Here is a 22,192-nt window from a genome sequence, read left to right as displayed (position 1 = left end):
TTAAGAAAAAAAATTATCACATTTTCAGTGTCAGACAACACATTGGAAAGATTTACTCGTTTATTCTCTCCTTCTGTAATTTTTATTGAGTGACTTCTCTGTGAGGGCCGCGTTACAGATGCAGTGACTAAAAATACAGGTAAGCATTTTTATGCAGATGAAGCCTGCAATCTAACAGTTGTCTGGCACCAAGTGTGTTGTCTTTTTGCTGAATTTGAACATCCCATAGTTTTTGGCAAAGGATGAAATTGTATTGTAATACCCATACACTGACGTGATGATTTTAATGTCAGAACTCAAACCCCCTTTACTCAGGAACCTGATCATGGAAATAAATTATGTGTTTGCTTGGTTCTGGAACCTAGAAGAGTTGCATTATCTTCTCTTTAAACTCTTCAGCTGTTCCTCCTGTAGCCTGAGACTCAGAGGGAGCTCCTAGCATCAAAACTTGAACAAAATGTGCCATGCAAACTCAAAGTGGCAGGATGACCCACGGGGTGCACACTCAGCTTCTACAGACTGTTACACGCATAGAGATGAGGTAGCTGTTTTCTGAACAAGTGAGGTTGAAATTGAATGTTGGATACATTTTACGAAAGTTAATCTATTTTTGAACATTGAAAATAATCATAGTATGTAATTCAGAGGTCCCCTTGGGAGCAGATTTTAGCAACATGATATGCTGTGTGGAGATAAACCATTCATTTTTCTTCATTAACATCTACATTTATAATCTGCTTGCAGAAATGTCATATGTTCAGAAAACTATATTAAGTGTTTCAGATTCAAGTGATTTTTGTTTTTAGAAATAATTTGATTATTTCTAAAATCTGAGGAAGAAGCCCTGTGTTACTGCTTGGGTCTTTAGAAAGCTTTTAATCGGCTGGGCATGGTGGCTCACACCTGTAATCCCAGCACTTTGGGAGGCCAAGGCGGGCAGATCACAAGGTCAGGAGATGGAGACCATCCTGGCTAACACGGTGAAACCCCGTCTCTACTAAAAATACAAAAAATTAGCCGGGCGTGGTGGCGGCGCCTGTAGTCCCAGCTACTCGGGAGGCTGAGGCAGGAGAATGCGTGAACCCGGGAGGCGGAGCTTGCAGTGAGCCGAGATGGCGCCACTGCACTCCAGCCTGGGCGACAGAGTGAGACTCTGTCTCAAAAAAAAAAAGAAAGCTTTTAATCTGGGAGAGAGCAACTCATGTTCCTTGCCCTCTGTCTAGATTAGCAACATTTACTTAAATGTTTTCAGACCTGCTTGTATCACTTGAAGCAAAATACAGGGGAGGACATAAGGTCACAGTGTCTAGTGGCGAGAAAAATGACAACCCAGATTGCTCCTGGGTTTGCCTTTAGAGAAGCTATCTAATCGAAGCTGTGAGTTTTCTTCCCTGTTGCCTATTAAGTGAGGTAGGTAGTTCTTGGCTAGATCGCTGGAATCAGGGAGGTTACTTTACGACTAGCTGCTGTGGGATTCTCTTGCCAAGTGAAGATGGAGGCTAGCACTAAGCGGTAGTCGCTTATGAAATCACATTGGTAGCTGCTCTATGGATCCAGAACAAAAGAGGGTCTTAGAAACTGCAATCATGGTTGTTCTGCCCAGAATGGCCCTTTTGAGAGAAGCAGGGGAAGTCCAGCCTCCTTACAATAGAAGAAATGCAGTCTTCCAATAATGTAAGAGGTTTTAGGAACAATGGTTGGCCCAGAATTTATGTAGCTATCTAAAGAGCCCCCAAAGGAAAACCCAGGAATTACCTGTTTTCCAAATGGTCTTGTCCTTGCCTTTTGTTTTTATCCTGACTTCTACATTTTCTAATTAATTAATGCTTCTCTTGATAGCAATGTCTCTTGCACAAAGCTCTTTTTCTTTTCCTTTTTAATCACTCTTTTAATTTATATTTGTACTGCCTCTTCCTGGACTTTTCAGTAGTCACTTAATAAGTTTCCCTGTCCCTTGTTTCATCTTCTCCCCTCCAAATGGGTCTTATGTTAGCACTCTATAAACTTGGGGTCACAAACTGGTACCCAAGGAGCCAGCCGGGTATTAGAAGTCAATGAAATGAGTTAGCTGTAGAGTGATAGGAAGAAGGCTTCCACGCCTTGTCCAGAAGTATTCAGCTTTTTTAAACTCCACAGATTAAACAAACCACAGCTGAGGGTTCTTGATCGAACACACAGACTGTGAGTTTAAACTCCTGCTATGAAACACTTACACTATCATTCCTTTCCCACGGCTCTCTTTAGCTGCAGGATAAAGGCTGTGCTACTCGACATTCAGGACTCCTGTCATCTGGCCCACTCTGCCTCCCCAACGTCATCTTCTGTCCTGGGGTCTCAGACTGTACTGTAGTCAGACTGGCCCCCTCGCCACCTCCCGGATACACCTTGCATGTTGTCACCTTTGCTCTTTTCCCTCTGTGTATGTCAGCTCTACCCTGAGGTGAGCAACCTTCTTTCCACATGCCTATTTCTTCCCAGCCCTCAACATCTAGGTCATGGCTTTTTAGCATGGAAAGTACCAAGCAGTGCCTAGCTCATGGCCAGCACTCAGTAAGTGCTAGCTGATGCCATGATTCCCTGATCACCGGAGTCCAGAAGTTTGTTTCTTTCAAACAATTCCTCAGAACTTCAAATGAGGTCGAGGCTGGAACATCACTCTTCCCAAAGTCCCGTCTAGCTGTAATCTCCCTCTGTTATCATAAGATGCACACATACTGTCTTCTACATCAAACTGCAAATTCCTTAAAGATAGGGATTCTGTTAAATACATCTTTATATTCTCTGCAAAGCTAATACAGGCTGTTGTAAATAACAGCCACTATACACAGTAAGGCTTTTTTTTCTTAGTTCACTTATAAAAATAAATATCCTTTAATAATAGATTTGGTTTTGATTATTTTCAATGAAAAAGCTACATTACTTAAGTATATCCTAGGTGCTATCTATATGTAAATTTCCTATCTGTATTTTTTTTATTCTTTGGCATATTTGGTGAGCACCTACTATATTATAGAAACTAGGAAGACGGCGCTGAACACAGATCAAGTCCCTGCTCTCATAAAGCTTACTTTCTAGAGGGAGAGACACATAATAAGTTAACATAAAAACAAAAATATAGTTTTGGATACTGGAAGAACTATTAAAGAATTTCAGCAAGGTGAGGGGATTTAAAGTAACTGAACTGACAGCTATTTAAACAATTTTCTGGGGCTTAAAAATGGGATCATATCTTGGCATTCTCATTTCTTTTTCTATTTTGTACTTATTAAATTGTCCCCTTAAGCAAGCAAAACAAATTACAGAAACATGAGGTAATGCCTAACCTAGAAACTTAGACACATTGTAAAACTCTTGTTATTTTTTTAAAGGCTTTTTCCTTTTTAAGTGAATCTTTTAAAGATTCGACATTGATGTACTTCATCATAATGCGTTTTTCCCCTTGTTTGCCTTCTCCCTGTATTGCAGTGTTCTAAGATGCAGTGCTGTGGGTCTGAGGTGACCGCCGTGTTCTTTCTGGAAAATGGCTGCTGCTTACAGCTGGTACTCCCTGGCCCAGCTGTGACATGTTTTTATCAATTTGCCATAGAAGGAGCCATGACATTAGTCTACTTCCAGATTAATCAAATGACACAAAGATCCTTCATCTAATCTCCTCTTCCCCTGTGTCTCTAGATGGACAAATTTGGCCGTTAGTTTAAGTATCTCATAAATGAGGTGATGTGTAAGATAAGAATTTTTGCTAGAGTCTTATTTGAAAGTTCTATTAATCTTGTTTTAATTGTAATATATATTATAGCACATGGCATAAAGCAACATTTTAATAGTCATAGAAAATAAGATATTTTCACATTAAGGAACCGGTAAGAGGTTTGATACTGAGTTTGTTTTCAAACTCTACCAGCTCAAGCTTAAGCAAGTTACTCAAGCCGTTGAAGCTTGGCCTCTTCATCTGCAAAATGGGGCTGATAAGGCTTCTAAAAGAGAGTTGTGAAAATTAAATATGATATATTATGTAAATATCGTTACATAAAATGTACACATTTACTAAATTATAGTTGTTATTATGGAACCCAACACTAAAGAAGCAGGCAGAGAATATCACTTGTTTGTGTAGTTAGGAATAGTAGTGGTCAGTTTGACATGTGCCACTATAGTGAAATTGCTGGCACTTCAGTTATTTGTCATATACTATAATAATATGATTTATGAGTGTTAATTCTCAAATCAGTTGGAAGCCAACTGTGTGTTCTTGTTCAGAATTGACCAACCTAGAGGTTCTGAACTGAGTAAAACCTATATCATTAAACGAACGTGACTTGGTATCTATTTTCTTCTTCAATTTTGTGAGGAGGCACTTCCAACAGCAGTGTGTCTCTGAATGTTTTCCTTGTCACATTAGGATTCACTATTCCAGAAGAGTTGCAGAATAATTTTGTTTTCACAACTAGTTCATTCTGAAAATGCTATTTAAGGTGGTCACTGATATTTGAGGGGAAGTGTGGGAAGAACTATTTATTTGCAAATACAGAAGACTGGGCCAGATGGAATTTTTTTTAATTCTGCATTTATTCATAGAGCACCACCGGTAACAATTACATTAATTATAACTCAGACATTCTTTTTGGTCTCAATAGAAGGGCTCGGTATATTTGTTTGGGTAAGAATTTGGCAGTTGAAGTGGGAAACTAAATTTAGTTTTAAGGCTTTATTTTTTGAGATTTAAAAACTCTTCACCTTTTAATACTGACACTATGGTTTAAAAAAAAAATGGAAATATTTTTAAGAATAGTTTGGGGCCGGGCACAGTGGCGCAAACTGTAATCCTGGCACTTTGGGAGGCCAGGCACTTTGGGTTGCTTGAGCCCAGGAGTTCGAGACCAGCCTGGGCAATATAGCAAAACCCTGTCTCCACAAAAGAATGCCAAAAAAATTAGCCAGGCATGGTGGCGTGTGCCTGTAGTCACAGCTACAGGAGGCTAAGGTGGGAGGATTGCTTGAGCCTAGGAGGTTGAGGCTGCAGCGAGCTGTCAGCATGCCACTGCACTCCAGCCTGGGCAACAGAGTGCGACCCTCTCTCAGAAAAACAGACAAAAACAAAACAAAATAATAGTTTGGAGGGAACACATTGCTCTGTGCCCTAAATCAGCAGCCCAATCTATTTTAGAAACACTTGTCAGTCTTTTGAGTGAGACCCCAAACCAAGACCATGACTTTGTTTTGTCTTACTTGCCCTTCAAGCATGAAACTAAGGAAAACCCCACCAAACTTGTTTCTTAAGATTTTTATGTTGGACTGCCCTGAAGTGGTAAGAAAAAATTCTGTTACAGGTAGGTCTGAACTGTGCCCAAAACTCTCGCAAAAATAGAAAGGCTAGATGCTGTCTGCCACTCCCACCTAAGAGTTCCTCCTTGGCCTGCATCTCTTATGCGTAAGCTTGGCCCACCATCCCTTGTTCTCCATCTGTAGGCTGTAGAATCAGAAGACAGTTACAACAGAAAGACCTAGAGAAGATCACTGAGCAAGACTGAAAGGAAATGATGGAAAAGAGCAGACTCCTTCACTTCAGACACTGGGGCAGGCCCTACTGAAACAAAAGGGTTTTGGTGGCAGGAAAAAAAGGCGTGGTTCGATTTTTAGCAAGAATTAAGGTATTGTGAGGGAGGGGGTGTCAAAAATGTTAGCCCATCCCACACAACTGTAATTTCTGATACTCTGCTTCTCCCATCTTTAAAAAGAATTCGGAAAAAGTTGCCAGAGTTCATTGCCACCCATAGTAAATAAGGTGGGGCCACCTGACAAGGCTTGTATTCCTTAGCAGTGTGACTTCCAGAGCCAAGCATCACCCTCCCTGGATGAGACTGAGCAGGAGCTAAGGCAGGGACCTCACAGCCGCTGCACTAGGACCAGCTCTAGGTTCAGCTGGCGCATTCTGTGCCTTTGCAGATGATTTCAGGAGCTTCGCTTCCTCTGTCAACATGTTTGTTCATATTTGCAATGTCTTTTGATTTGTGGCTTGTATCTGTTTCTTGAATTTATAGATGCAGAATTCATATCATAAAGATCAATTAACAGTAACACAACTCTGGGGCTCATCTTTAAAACTATTCTTAATAGGATTGTTTTTTCTAAGTAGTTAAAACGGCACCTTGAAAATCCCCGTGGTAGGTGAATTCACCATTGGTAAGTGTATGACAGTATTTTATGGAGAAAATAGATCGTGAAGGAATCAATAAACTTCCTCCCCCCTTTTAAAATTTTTGAAAAAATTTTAGAACAGCCAGATTCAAGATCCTCTCCTTTTTTTTACATGTACTAAAAATTAAAAGAATATCAATGATACATCTTTAGTAGTAATGTATTCATGAAAATTAATTCTTGTTTTCCATCTTTTGCTCTTTACAAACTGATGAAGACTGTTTCCCTCCCAGTATCAGCAAGGTGCTTGTAGAACCTGTTTTCTCTGTTGTGTGAAGGAGTTCTTTAATGACGATGTTGCTTTCTTCATATATTTGTACTTGACCATTTCAAGGCCGCTAAAGTACTTTTGTTTTCTCAGAACAGGACTTCTGAAATACGTTATTTCCTATAAAAAGAAAGGAATATATTTTTGGCTTATTGATTTTTTTTTTTTTGAGATAATGGTTTCTATAGACCATATTCAGAGAAGCATAGTCAAAGACCATCTTGAGGTATTTGGCCCTAAAAGCCCTAAGATATAAAAAGAAGTAATCGAATCTGTAATATTTATGCATAGCACATTATCAAAGATGGCTGGCTGGAACTGCAAGTCATAGTGTTTTATGCTATTGATTAGATAAATGACGTCAGAGGCCGTCCTCAGCTTGGTCACTGAGGCCAGCAAGTCACTGATGCCAGCAAGTCACTGACCTGATGCCAGCAAGTCACTGACATCTTCAGTGTTAGGCCCACAGTGCCTGCCTGTGTCATCACCTACAGCTTGTAGCAATCAGGCAACTAACAAGTTAACTTCTGTGACTGGCCCTGCTGTTCAGGGGCCTTTAGTTAAGGCCTCCTGCTTCCCAGCCTGGCTCTCCCACCTGCTCCTCTTCCTTCTTCCTGCACCTTGGAGTCTGTTAGCTCCTAAATGGCGAGGGTTTTTGGTTTTGTTTCTAAAAAGGGGTGGAACATAGGCAGGAGAGAGGCAGCCCAAGTGAAAGAGCTAGAAGGCAACATATAAAGGGGTGGGGTGGGTGTCTGAAGAGATGTTAGACAGCAGACTTTTTCTAGGAAAGGCCAAATTACTAATGTTTTAGGCTTTATGATCTCTTAGAACCACAGTGTCATTGTAGCCCAAAAGCAGCCGTGTACAGTATTCAGATGAATCGGCTCGGCTGTGTTCCAATTAAATTATATTCACAAAATTAGGCAGCACTGGCCTTTGGCCTGTGGGCCATAGTTTGCCAACCTCTGCGTACTAGAAAGTAATATGTCCCAGGCCGGGTGCGGTGGCTCACACCTGTAATCCCAGCACTTTGGGAGGCCAAGGCGGGCAGATCACTAGCTCAGGAGATCGAGACCATCCTGGCTAACTCGGCGAAACCCTGTCTCTACTGAAAATACAAAAAATTAGCCGAGCATGGTGGCAGGCGCCTGTAGACCCAGCTACTCGGGAGGCTGAGGCAGGAGAACGACATGAACCCGGGAGGCAGAGGTTGCAGTGAGTCGACATCACGCCACTGCACTCCAGCCTGGGCAACAGAGCAAGACTCTGTCTCAAAAAAAAAAAAAAAATGTCCCTAGTAAACTGGCTCTGAGAGAAATTCTAGAAGTCCTTAAAATATTTTGAGCAGTAGAGCATTATTTAGTAAATGCATAGTTTCTCAGAGAAACTGAGGACAACACTTTAATGTTAAAAGCTTGGTATCTAAATATATTTTAAGTTTCATATGTTCATTTGTTTAAAATTGCTGATGAATGAAAAAAGCAGTGGAGGATTATAAGCATTTATTATAAAGCAAAACCCAGTGCTAATGACGAAGCAAAGAGGGGACTGTAAGTGATCATTTTACCAATAACAGGGAAGTTAAGCTACAAAGCAAGATGTTCTGATTTCCAGTCGACTGAACACGTCATGCTGCCTGTCCCCAGAGTGAGTTCAGGGGTTAACAAAGGAAACCAGGGTTTTGGACTTTTGTGTTTCTCAGTCATCTGCAGAGAAGTGAAAGTTTTATTCTGTTAGATTTTGATGATTGTTATTTTTTTCTATAGGAATTGGATACCCCTGTAATAAAAATTCAAATATCTGTTGAATTAGCCTTTTTATAGCTACATATAGAGATGCCCCATCTTAATAAAAGAATTATAGGTTCTTATAATTTCTGACAGGTTGTTCCTACTGAAGGATTGGTCTCAATATTAAAGAAGAGGAATGATACTGTAGGAGATCATCCTGCCCAAATGCAACACAAACCATCTAAGCGAAGAGTGAGATTCCAAGAAATAGACGATAGCTTGGATCAAGGTAAACTGCTTGGGACTGTGGTTACCAGCATAGACGCTCAGTGTTTGCTGACAGGATGAGTTTGTGTATGATGTGATGTTTACTAACAGGATTTGTAAAAGACTATGTCCACCAGGCATGGTGGCTCACACCTGTAATCCCAGCACTTTAGGAGGCTCAGGCAGGCAGATCACTTGAAGTCAGGAGTTCGAGACAAGCCTGACCAACATGACAAAACCCTGTCTCCACTAAAAATAGAAAAATTAGCGAGTGTGGGGGTGCGTGCCTGTAATCCCAGCTACTCAGGAGACTGAAGCAGGAGAATCGCTTGAACCCGCGAGACAGGTTACAGTGAGCCGAGATCGTGCCACTGCACTTGAGCCTAGGCAGCAGAGCGAGGCTCCATCTCAAAAAATATAAATAAATAAATAAATAAAAGAATATGTCAATTTAGTTGCTTTATCTTCTAAGGGAGAAACATACAAAATCAAACTATCATCTTAAATCATTTCTAAATCTTTACTTGCTTAAATAAGTGAGCAAGTTGCAAAATTCAACCTGTGGCCTCCCTGTTCCATAGACAGTTAATGTTGAGAGCTTATTTCAGTTCCCCCTTTAGTACTTTTTGTGTGAGTCTGCTATTTTTGTCTTTTTTTTTTTTTTTTTTTAAGACAGTCTTGCTCTGTCACCCAGGCTGGAGTGCAGTGGCACAGTCTTGGCTCAATGCAAGTTCTGTCTCCCAGGTTCAAGCAATTCTAGTGCCTTAGCCTCCTGAGTAGCTGGGATTACAGGTGAGCACCACTATGCCTGGCTAGTTTTTTTGTGTGTGTGTGTTTGTTTTTGTTTTTGTTTTTGTTTTTGTTTTTGGACAGAGTCTCGCTCTGTCACCCAGGCTGGAGTGCAGTGACACAAATCACTGCAACCTCAACCTCCACCTCCAAGGTTCAAGCAGTTCTCCTGCCTCAGCCTCCTGAGTAGCTGGGCTTACAGGCACGCGCCACCATGCCCGGCTAATTTTTATATTTTTAGTAGAGATGGGGGTTTCACCATGTTGGTCCGGCTGGTCTCAAACTCCTAACCTCATGGTCTGCCTGCCTCGGCCTCCCAAAGTGCTAGGATTACAGGCATGAGCCACCGCACCTGGCCCTGGCTAGTTTTTTGTTTTTTTTGTAGAGATGAGGTTTTGCCATGTTGGCCAGGCTAGTCGCACACTCCTGGCTTCAAGTGATCCACCCACCTCGGCCTCCCAAAATGCTGGGATTACAGGCATGAGCCACCATGCCTGGCTTGTCTTCTTTTCAGTGGGCAATTAATACTCCTCCTTTATTGTGGAAAATATTTATGAATATTCTCTTCAGTGATTTCCTCTTCATTGATAGAAAAGAGCGTCTCTCAAGAGCAGCAATTTAACACCATTGCTGCTGTTTGACTTCTTCCTCCTGGGCCTTTTAAACTCAAGGCCCTGACTTGGTCTAACATGAGGTGGTGAGTTTTGTAGTGAACAATGCTGCCTTTTGTGGTTGCAAATATGTTTATCTAAGGTTTAAGTAAATAAGAGTAAACGGAAAGGTAGCCCAGAACCTGTCAGTAGGCTTCTCATATTCATAAAACAACTGCATTGTTAAAATAACAGTGTGAGTATTTAGGTATGCTTTCTAGGTGTGACATAAGTGATAACAGTAGAGGTTTCTGCATTTTTACAATCAGAAAGCTGGTTAGGGGGCCTTGGAAATAATGTCCTAACCCCTGACTTTACTTCTGCACCTTGCTTGTGACTCTCACAGCTTCTCCAGATACGGTGCTCACTTCTGTTTGCACTAATTTGACCAAATTGTTGCTTAATAGGAGGAACCCCGGGTTTGAAACTCACAGTCTGCATTTCACTTTGTAGCCACCTCATCGTAAACTAAGTCACTTCCTTGTAGGAGGCTCAGTTCCATCATCTTTAAAATAAGGAGAATAACATCTGCCTGTCTGTCCCTATTGAAAAGCATCTCAGATAATGTGTATAAATTCATTTTGAGAATTATAAAACTAAATGTAAATGTTGATTGTGTTGGTGTGTCCCTAAGCTCTGTGACTTATACGGTATTTTCATAAACCTCACCTTCTGCCAAAATCTTCCTAAAAGGGCCAGTTCTTCCTCCTCTAAACCAATGCTATCCACTGGAAATATAACGTGAGGCACATATATGATTTTAAATTTTGTAGTCGTGTTAAAGTGAAAAGAAACAGGTGAGGTGAATTTTATTTTTTATTTCATTTTATTTTTTTTTTGAGACGGGATCTCACTCTGTCGCCCAGCTAGAATGCAGTGGTGCAATCTTGGCTCGCTGCAACCTCCGCCTCCCGAGTTCAAGCGATTCTTCTGCCTCAGCCTCCCAAGTAGCTGGGATTACAGGCATGTTCCACCATGCCTGGCTAATTTTTGTACTTTTAGTAGAGACGGGGTTTCACCATGTTGGCCAGGCTGGTCTCGAACTCCTGACCTCAGGTGATCTGCCTGCGTCGGCCTCCCAAAGTACTGGGATTACAGGCGTGAGCCACCGCACCTGGCCAGAATTTTAAAAATGTATTTTATTTAACCCAGTACATAAAAATTATTTCAAAATGTGATCTATATGAAAAAATTACTAGTGAGATATTTTACATCCTTTTTTTCACACTAAGTATTCAGAATCTGTGTTTATCGCCACTCAGTTTGGACCAGCTACATGTCAAGTGCCCAACAGCTACCCGTGGCTCACATCAGACAGTGCAGCTCAGACAGTTCTAGGACATATAAATAAAACACAGCATAGATGTTTTTACATATTTAAGCTATATTTAAATGTTTGGATTTGAATATATGATAATGAAGAAAAATACGTTAGGTTGTTGACATAGATAAAGTGGGGGGAGGAATCATGTTAAGAAAAGCAGGTAAGGCAGGGTGCAGTGGCTCACACCTGTAATCCCAGCACTTGAGGGAGCCTCCTCCCAAGTCTTCCTCCTGGATCACTTGAGGCCAGGAGTTGGAGACCAGCCTGGGCAAACATGGCGAGACCTCATCTCTACAAAAAATACAGAAATTAGCAGGGCATGGTGATGTGTGCACCTGTGGTCCCAGCTACTTGGGAGGCTGAGATGGGAGGATCACTTGAGCCCGGGAGGTTGAGGCTGCAAGTGAGTGTGGCCTGGTGACAGAGCACAACCCTATCTCTAAAAAAAAAAAAAGAAAAGCAGGCGAAAAGACTGAACTGTCCAAAAAAATACAGCATGATTAATATGATCCTATTTCTTCATTTATATAAAAGATATATTTTCATACATAGGTATAAACTATTTTAGACCAGGCGTGGTGGCTTATGCCTGTAATCCCAACACTTTGGGAGGCCAAGGCAGGCAGATCACCTGAGGTCAGGAGTTTGAGACCAGCCTGGCCAATATGGTGAAACCCCATCTCTACAACAATCCAAAAATTAGCCAGGCATGATGGCAGGTGCCTGTAATCTCAGCTACTCAGGAGGCTGAGGCGGGAGAATTGCTTGAACCCAGGAGGCAGAGGTTGCAGTGAGCCAAGATCACACCATTGCACTCTAGCCTGGGCAACAAGAGCAAGACTCTGTCTCAAAAAAAAAAAAAAACTATTTTAAAATGTAAATTTCAGAGCAAACAATTGTTTAATCCTATTTTGATGTAAGTCCTGAAATCATACGTGTTTGATGTAAAAGGACACACACCAAATTTAACAGTGTTTACCTCTGGGATGGAAGGGAATATGATTGGGCAGGAGAAAAACGGATAGTCCCTTAGACTCTAAGATGCTTTTGGGTTTGCATTTTTACAGGTAGAATATATTCATGTATTACTGTACAATGTTCTAAATAAAGTCTATTTGGTATGCATTGGGTTTTATAAAATTTGTTTCTTGTAAAAATATATGCTAATTGTGAAAAAAATCAGTTTAATAAAGTAAAAATTAAATCATGAGTCTTAGACATCCTTCAATGAAAGAACATATTAAATTTACTTCATTCTATTACATCATATTCCATTATATAAATGTCCCATAATTGTTTAACTGTTCCATTGTAACCAGAACCACTAAGTTATTCCCAACCTTTTGTTATAACAAACTCTGCTGCAGTGAACAAGCTTGTATATATGATATTTGTTGTGCAGAACTGTAGCCTAATTCTTAAAGGTGGATTTGCTGGGATATGTTGAAACTATATGTCCCAGGTGGCCTGAGGCCGTCCTGGTTTACACCTGTTGTCCCGGAATTGCATTCAGTTAACACTGTCTTTTTTTTTTTTGAGGTGGAGTCTCACTCTGTCGCCCAGGCTGGAGTGCAGTGGTGCGATCTCAGCTCACTGCAAGCTCCGCCTCCCAGGTTCACACCATTCTCCTGCCTCAGCCTCCCGAGTAGCTGGGACTATAGGCGCCTGCCACCACGCCTGGCTAATTTTTTATATTTTTAGTAGAGACAGGGTTTCACCGAGTTAGCCAGGATGGTCTCGACCTCCTGACCTCGTGATTCACCCGCTTCAGCCTCCCAAAGTGCTGGGATTACAGGCGTGAGCCACCACATCCGGCCTTAACGCTGTCTTTTACTCTCAAAATTGTCCAATCTGGAGGATAAATTAATTTTAAATTTTAATAGATAACTGCCAAATTACCTTCCAAAAAGGCATCCCTATACCTTAATCATGCTGCAGATCAGAAGATTTTTTGGTCTTTTTGAAATTTAAAAAAAAAATTTTTAATCGTGAATAATTAAGATATTTTTCAACCAAAGAATGATTGTTTTCTTCAATATAGAAAGATGCAAAAGAGATCCCACCCAAAGACATTTGTATTGTTTAATATTAAGTCGACTTTGCTCTCAGGTAGTCCCATAATGTGAACCCCAAAGGTGTTCGAACAGCAAGGCTGTAATGTGTACTGTCAAATAATGCTGTCAGGGTGGGCATGCTGGCTCACACCTGTAATCCCAGTACTTTGAGAGGCCATGACATGAAGATAACTTGAGGTCAGGAGTTCAAGACCACCCTCTGCAGCATAGTGAGACCCCATCTCTACCAAAAAAATAAAAAATAAATAGACAGGCATGGTGGCACAGGCCTGTAGTCCTAGCTGCTCAGGAGGCTGAGGCAGGAGGACTACTTGAGCCCAGGTGTCGAGGCTGCAGTGAGCCAAGATTTTGCCACTGCACTTCAGCCAGGGTGACAAAGTGAGACCCTGTCTCTAAAAAACAAACAAAAATTAATTAATTAATTAATGCATGCTATGAGCATATGAGCTGTTTTTCTTCTTCTCATGGAGTGATTCTGTCCATTGTATAAATGAGCTAGTTTTAATTTTAGCATGTACAGCTCCACAAGTCTGAATCTTCTTGGTATTTAATAGGTATTTAATGTCTTTGGAGAGTCATTAGGAGCATGAGTTTTCTGTCAATACTTCCTATCCATAGAGGACCAACAGTAGAAATGTGTAGTTATCTTAATTAGTGAAAAGACAGTAGATGCTAAGATTTCCATTTTGGTGACAATGTAACCTCACTCTTTCTCATGTTTGCAGATGAAGTTGGAGGTGGCTCATGTATTTTGCTGATCTTGCTGTGCATAGCAACGGTTTTCCTTAGTGTTGGAGGAACTGCATTATACTGCACTTTTGGTGACATGGAGTCACCTGTTTGTACAGACTTTGCAGACAACATGGACTTCTATTACACTAAGTTACTGCAGGGAATGGCAGAGCTGAAGCACTGGATCTACCTCTCCTAGCGGCATTCCAGAGACAGACACGCTGGCAGTCAGAATGAAAGGCGTGAAACTTTCTCAACAGTTTCTATTTCAGGAATTCTGTAACATTCCCCCTTCCCCTCTGTTAGGAACCAAGGACATCAGAAATAGCAACTTTAAGTGGCAATCCGGAAGAACTCTGTTAGAATAATCCACACAATGAGGCAAATATCGATCTAAGCATTGTGGATGGAAGGAATGATCTTTGGAGAGCATATCCATCTCCTCCTCACTGCCTCCTAATGTCATGAGGTACACTGAGCAGAATTAAACAGAGTAGTCTTAACCACACTATTTTTAGCTACCTTGTCAAGCTAATGGTGAAAGAACACTCTTGGTTTACACTTGTTGGTTCATAGAAGTTGCTTTCAGCCATCACGCAATAAGTTTGTGTGTAATCAAAAGGAGTTACCTTACGGTTTCAGTGTCATTTTTTAGTTAACTTGGGAGCTGTGTAATTTAGGCTTTGCGTATTATTTCAGTTCTGTTCTCCACTTATGAAATGATTGTGTGTTCGCGTGTGTGCGTGCGTGCACATGTGCTTCCGGCAGTTACCATAAGAAAATACCCAACATCACAAAGATGATCTTTCTTCTTTTAACTTGATGATGATGTGCAGGCACAGATCTTTGGAGAAGGCTTAACTGTGGAATAGATGAATTCTAGAACTCTTGACCCTGAAGCGAGAAACTGTGACAGATCTGTGTCAATTAACTTGATTATAGCCAGAAATTAATCACAGGCCTAGAGACAAAAGAAAAAGCTCCCCTGAGTCTCAGGCAACAGTTTTGTCACAGATGCAAAGCTTCCTGAAATCATGAATGCTGGACTCAGTTTGGCAAACGCTTACACCTATTATGTTCTGAGATTCCGAGAATCAGAATGCAAACTTAAGTAAGATACAGTTCCTGCTGTAGGTGTTTTAATCCTGGTCTTATGTAAAATAAACCAGTACTTTGGTGAGTGAAATCACCATGTAGAATTCAGTATTAACAGATCATGCATTCAGATGCTTGAATGTGCATTCTTGTTGTGGGCTTGATTTAGATCCTATTGCGGTGTCATTACGCGAAAATTCAATCATACCTTCCATAGACAAATGTCTGATTTTTGTTTAAATCTGTCCATTAGGTGGCCTTTCCTTTTCTAAGGTGTAGTGGTCTAACATTTAGGAAGCCTTGCTTTGACTTTATCAGGCAGCATTAAAAAAAATAAAAATAAATAAAAAACATGAATTATAGTTTTTTAGCAAGTGATCATTATTTCCTGTTTTCTGTTAGGATCATTTGAAAAAAAAAGGGAGAACTTACTTTCTAGTTGTTACTGGCTGGCACAGTACCTCCCTTTGTGTTTCTGCTTATTTATTTAGATTATGTGAATCTTAAAGGGCTTTTTATATAAGTTGAAAGTGTGTTACTGCGCATGCATTTGGTTATTCCAATGCTAGATATTTAATTACTGTGTACTTAGTGTTTTGATTTTCTATAATTTCGGTTCAGCCTGTTTTTACACTTGTTTATTTTAAATTGATGTTTCATTTTCACTTATAATACTGTTTGACTTGTCTCTATCATGTCACCATAAACTGTAATATTTTCAAGGGTTATAGATCAAAGATATTTATTTAGAAATGTACAAGATAATGAAATTTAGATTCCTTATACTTAAGGCTGATTTTATTAGAAGATTATTTTAATGTTCTATTATAAATTTTAAGAATTTGTATTCAAATTGTATGTAAAATATGTAAAATGTTGACGGTACTATATTAAGTGGTTCTATAAAAGCTGTTCACAAGTTCTACTGTGATGGACATCTTCATCATAGACAAACCTCTTCTGTTTTATCCTCAATTTCTAGTTACAGAAATTTGGTGATGCTTATTTTTGCCAATTTTATGTCAAAATAAGGTAAAACTTCCCTCCTGTTCACCTCTTGGGTCTCTATCCTATATAACCTCTGGTGTAATATTTGCCCATAGGCAGCCAGAGCCACTTCCTCTGAACCCAACATCTGGCGACCTTCACAGCAAGAGGAAAGCACTGAGACAATAGCTTGCTAATCAGGGACCCAGTGGTGTCTCAGAGAAACCATGGGTGTCCTCGCCACTTCCCAGGGAGGGTGAGGTGAGCTCGGGAACATAATGATGTTTTGACTTAAAATAGGCATGAAATCGCAACTAGAAAAATTAGGGCAATTTTAAAAAATGTCATAGTTATTTATTGCATGAACTGGAGTAATTCCACCTGGTGGTGAAAGGATTGTTATTTCACACATGAAAAATTCATCCAGTTTTACTAAAATGTAATTTTTTCTGTCATTTGAAAGTACTGACAACTATTTGTAACTAATCTTCCTTAAGAACTGTATTTGAGGGTATCAAATCAAGCTTGTAATTTAAAATCTATACCAACAAAGTGTCTCAGAGAGTTTATTTGAACCCTTGGGTGCTGAGAAAAAACTGCTTCCAAGTGAACGTTTGATTTCAGAAGTTGATCTGGCCCTACAAGTAGATAGTCATCTATTTTGGGAAGACTAATAGGTCCTTAAGTAAAGGCTCTTCTGCTTTAAAATACCTCCCCCATCTGCCTGACAGTAGCTGAAAATTATTCTAAACATTCATTCTTTTAGATTTAAAAATAAAAATCTTCTGGAGGATTTAAGATTTGAAGGGGGCCTTATTTTGTTTTTTTGTTTTGTTTTGTTTTGTTTTTTCGCCCTGTCGCCCAGGCTTGAGTGCAGTGGTGCAGTCACTGCCAACTGCAACGTCTGCCTCACAGGTTCAAGTGATTCTCGTGCCTCAGCCTCCCAAGTAGCCAGGATTACAGACATGCGCCACCACGCCCGGCTGATTTTTGTATTTTTTGTAGGGATGGGGGTTTCGTTGGCCAGGCTGGTCTCAACTCCTAACCTCAGGTGATCAACCGCCTCAGCCTCCCAAAGTGCTGGTATTACCGGCGTGAGCCACCGCACCCAGCCCAGGGGCCTTATTTTGAAGGGCATAGGTGAATTGGGTTTTGCTGGAGTGCCGGGAGGATATGGGGTAGGAGTGGCAGGGACGGAGAAAGGTGGGAAAGGACACAGAAATCTTTAGCTGTTCACCTGTTTTGCAGAAGGTGGCCTTGTGGCATTTACTCCCAATCCAAAGAGAGGCTGAATTTTTCCCTTTCTGCTGACATGACCTGCATAACTGTCCGTTTGTTTGGGCTCACTGTTGTGTACAATTTTGTGCAGTGTGTGTGGTGTTTACACATTTTTTCATTTGATGCTGAGATTAGTAAATACACATCCCTCAAATCTAGATCTTACAACTCCCAAATCCATCATAGTTTCTATACTGTCATGTTGCCTCTATCTTCAAAAAGAGTAAGAGTGATTCGAGGATTTATGGCACAAATTCTAGTGCCATCTGCTGTTTTAACAACTTCAAAGATAAACATTTATTGAGCCTCCTGTCCTAACCCTATATAAGCTACAGTGAGTTAGAAATTTCCTTAAGGAATTTTTGTACTATTTAAATCTCCCTGGGTTTAGGCTACTGAGAGAAAAGCTACGGTAAGCAATAGGCACCTGTTCTCTTCTCCCTGGTCAAAGAAGAGTTGCTCCCAAACCCACCTTTTTGTCTATTCCCCTGAGATCAGTGCAGAACCATGAGCAACAGCGTTTATCGCTGTGTTTACCTTGGCAAACATTTGAATGCCTGCAGTGTGCCTAGCACTGAGCCGGGTGCTGGGGCTCCAGAAACAAGAAACGGTACCAGCTTCAGGAATTAGTATCTGCTGAGGGAAACATATTTGTGCAGAGGGAATAAAAATGAAGAACCTGGGAACATGCTACTCATGGGGGTGGGGACCAGAGCTTCCCTAGTGTGTGTCACACACTATTAGATGCTACTCAAGGGAGTGGGGACCAGAGCTTCCCTAGTGTGTGTCACACACTATTAGATGCTACTCAAGGGAGTGGAGACCAGAGCTTCCCTAGTGTGTGTCACACACTATTAGATGCTACTCACGAGGGTGGGAACCAGAGCTCTCCTAGTGTGTGTCACACACTATTAGAGGCTACTCACGGGAATGGGGACCAGAGCTTCCCTAGTGTGTGTCACACACTATTAGAGGCTACTCACGGGAATGAGGACCAGAGCTTCCCTAGTGTGTGTCACACACTATTAGATGCTACTCACGAGGGTGGGAACCAGAGCTTCCCTAGTGTGTGTCACACACTATTAGAAATCCAAGTAAAATTCTATCTAGGCCACCTGCATAGCAGCTTGATAGGAATCTTGATGGATCTTTTCTCACAGCCAAGGTCTAGTAATTATTATCTAGTAATTATTGCTTTTCACTTCTAGTTAGCACATGTGACATGAATGGCTGGCAGGTTTTCCAGCAGTGGAAAGTTTCTGCAAGAGCCTTCCTCAAAATTGAAAAGCTGAATTTCCCTGAATTGAAAACCTTCTCACAAAGAAAACTCCGGTCCCAGATGGCATCACCAGTGAATTCTGTCCGTCATTTAAGCAAGAAATGATACCCATCCTACAAAATACTCTTTTAGAAAGAGAGAGAGAATATTTGCAAATTCACTTTATGAGACCAGAATTACCCTGATACCCAAATCAAATGAAGACAGTAAGAAAAAACCTAACACCCATATGACCTATGAATTTAGACAGAAAAGTCCTTACCAAAATAATACATCAAATTTAAGGTATAAAAAGGGTAATGCACTGTCATGACCAAGTGAGATTTAACCCAGGAATACGGTGTTGGTTTAATATTCAAAAATCACTCTACATAATTCATTCACCATTTTAACAAACTGAAAGAAAAACCATATCATATCAAAAAGCACATTAAATCCATACACCATTTATGATTAAAAACTCAGCAAATTAGAACTGTAAGTGAACTTTTTAACTTGATAAAGTGCATTTATGAAAACTCACAGCTAATATTAAATACTTAATGGAGAAAGACCAAACACTTTTCTTCCTATGATCGGGAACAGGGAAAGGACACTTTTTTTTTTTTTTTTTTTTTTGAGATTGAGTCTCGCTCTGTCACCCAGGCTGGAGTGCAGTGGCGCCATCTCGGCTCACTGCAAGCTCCGCCTCCCAGGTTCAAGTGATTCTCCTGCCTCGGCCTCCTGAGTAGCTGTGACTACAGGCGCCCACCACCACGCCCAGCTAATTTTTGGATTTTTAGTAGAGATGGGGTTTCACCATATTGGCCAGGCTGGTCTTGAAGTCCTGACCTTGTGATCCACCCACCCTGCAAAGTGCTGGGAATACAGGCGTGAGCCACTGTGCCTGGCCAGAAAGGGCACTTATATTCAGCTTTGTACTGGAGGTCCTATAGCAAGAGAAATAAAAGCCATTCCAATTAGAAAAAAAAAAAAACTTTTTGCAAATGACATGATTATTTATAAATAAAGAGAATCCGAAGGAATCTAGAAAATGCTGCTAGAACTAGTGAGCTGAGCAAGATCACGGGATACAAGGTCAGTATACAAAAAACAGTATTTGTGAATACTAGCAATGGATAATTGGAAAATGAAATTTCAAATTCATGAATAAATGAAATTTATTTCACTTACAATAGCTTATAAATTGGAATGCTTGTACATTTAACAAAGTATGTGCAAACCTGCACACTGAAATCTATACAATATTACTGAAAGAAATGGAGAACTAAATAACTGAGAGATATAGTCTGTTCATGGATTGGAAGACGGAATATTGTTAAGCTGTGAGTTCTCCCCAAATTGATCCATAGATCTAACACAATTCCAATCATAATTTCAGTATTTTTTTAAAGAAGTTAACAGGTTCTGTTCCCAGCTATTCTGGAGGCTAAGGCAGGAGGATCACTTGAGCCCAAGAGTTCAAGACTGGCCTACACTACATAGCGAGATCCTGTCTAAGAAATGCAGAGAGAAATAAATTAACAGGTTAAAAATTTAAAATCTGTGGCCTGGTGCAGTAGCTCACGCCTGTAATCCCAGCACTTTGGGAGGCCAAGGTGGGCGGATCACGAGGTCAGGAGATCGAGACCCTCCTGGCTGACAGTGAAACCCCATCCCTACTAAACAAAATACAAAAAAATTAGCAGGGCATGGCGGCGGGCACCTGTAGTCCCAGCTACTCAGGATGCTGAGGCAGGAGAATAGCATGAACCCGGGAGGTGGAGCTTGCAGTGAGCCAAGATCGCACCACTGCACTCCAGCCTGGGCCACAGAGCAAGACTCTGTCTCAAAAAAAAAAAAAAAAAAAAAAATTCAAAATTTGTGTGGAGATGCAAGTGACCTAGAAGATAGCCAGTGAAATTGTTAGAAAGAACAAAACTGGAGGACTTACACTTCCTGATTTTAAGACTGAATTAATGCCACAGGCCAAGTATGGTGGATCATGCCTATAATCCAAGCCCTCTGGGAGGCTATGGCAGGAGGATCACTGGAGCCCAGGAGTACAAGGTTACAGTGAGCTATGATTGTGCCGCTGCACTCCAGGCTGGGTGACAGAAAGAGACCCTGTCTCAAAAGAAACAAAAAGAGATATGGAATCACCAATAATTAGTTGAGATGCTGAAATTTTTCTAACTTTTCAATGATAAAAAACAAATTTGAGTCAACCATGTTACAGGAATTATCTTTTCATTATCCCAATAGAAAGTGATATTGTATAATCATTGTCTTACGAAAAAGTGATCAAAGAGTATGCAGCCAAAAAATGTATCATAGAGCTCTCAGTATTGATACCAATAAGTAATTTTTCTGGATTTTGTGATATTTATGGGTTTTTTCTTCAGCTTTTAAAAAATTGTAATTTGAGGCTGGGTGTGATGCTCACACTTGTAATTCCAGCACTTTGGGAGGTTGAGGCAGGAGGATCACTTGAGCCAACGAGTTCCAGACTGCAGTGAGCTATCATCACACCACTACACTCCAGCCTGTGTAATGGCAAGACCCTGTCTCAAAAGAAAAGGAAAGAAAAAAGGGAAGAAATAACACGATTTATCTCAATAGATACAGAAAAGGCCTTTAACATTCTTTCTTGATTAAAAGCAAAACTCTCAGTAAACTAGGAATAGAAGAACTTCCTCAACATAATAAAAGGCATTTATGACAAACCTGGAGCTAACATCATAGTGGTAAAAAGACTAAAACTTCACCCTTCAATTAGGAACAAGACAAGGATGCTTACCTTCCCACTGCTATTCAACATAGTACTGGAAGTTCTAACCAGAGGAATTAGACAAGAAAAATGTAAAAGGCATCTGCTGTCATTTTAATGTGTCCCCCAAAAAGCTTGTGTTAGAAATTTCATCTCCAATATGGTAATGTTGGGAGGTGTTTAGGTCTTAAGGGCCCCAACTTCATGAACGAATTAATGCCAATTATAAAAGGTCTTGAGTCTGCAAAATTGAGCTCTTGCTCTCTGTCACCTTTTCTTTGCCCTTCCACCGTGGGAGGATGCAGCAAGAAACCAGACGCCAGCCCCTCAGTCGTGGACTTCCCAGGCTCCAGAACTACGAGCCAATACATTTCTGTTCCTTATAAAATACCCAGTTTGTGGTATACTGTTACAGCAGCACAAAACAGACTAAGATGGCATCCAAATTGGAGAGAAAGAAGTAACACTATTCACACATGACACGTTCCTATATACAGAAAGACCCAAAAATTCACAAGAAAGCTACTCTAGCTGGTAAATGAATTCAGCAAAGTTGCAGGGTACAAGATAAATACACAAAAAAACAGTTGTTTCTATATACCAGCAATTAACAATCCAAAAAGGATGTTAAGAAATCAATTCCAATTACCATCACATCTAAAAGAATAAAATACCTAGGAATAGATGGAGCCAAGGAGGTGAAAGACTTGTACATTAAAAACTACAAGGCCGGGTATGCTGGCTTATGCGTGTAATCCCAGCACGTTGGGAGGC

The 22,192-nt window shown here is 40.6% G+C and overlaps 1 protein-coding gene across 2 annotated transcripts in view; it reads left to right on the top strand.

The window, feature by feature from the left end:
• The window catches only part of CNST (consortin, connexin sorting protein), a 116,892-nt gene extending 100,228 nt beyond the window's left edge, over positions 1 to 16,664 (top strand). For both annotated transcript variants that reach the window (XM_054477554.2, XM_054477562.2), the window contains exons 10-11: positions 8,347 to 8,482; positions 14,024 to 16,664. In XM_054477554.2, the coding sequence (XP_054333529.1) occupies positions 8,347 to 8,482; positions 14,024 to 14,229 (342 nt within the window). In that variant the 3' untranslated portion in view covers positions 14,230 to 16,664. The remainder of the gene's footprint in view (positions 1 to 8,346; positions 8,483 to 14,023) is intronic.
• The last annotated feature ends 5,528 nt before the right edge of the window (positions 16,665 to 22,192 follow it).

Source organism: Pongo pygmaeus, chromosome 1, assembly GCF_028885625.2.
Source record: "Pongo pygmaeus isolate AG05252 chromosome 1, NHGRI_mPonPyg2-v2.0_pri, whole genome shotgun sequence".
Taxonomy (NCBI): domain Eukaryota; kingdom Metazoa; phylum Chordata; class Mammalia; order Primates; family Hominidae; genus Pongo; species Pongo pygmaeus.
The sequence above is the reverse complement of the archived record's forward strand: the minus strand, read 5'-3'. Positions and strand labels throughout refer to the sequence as shown.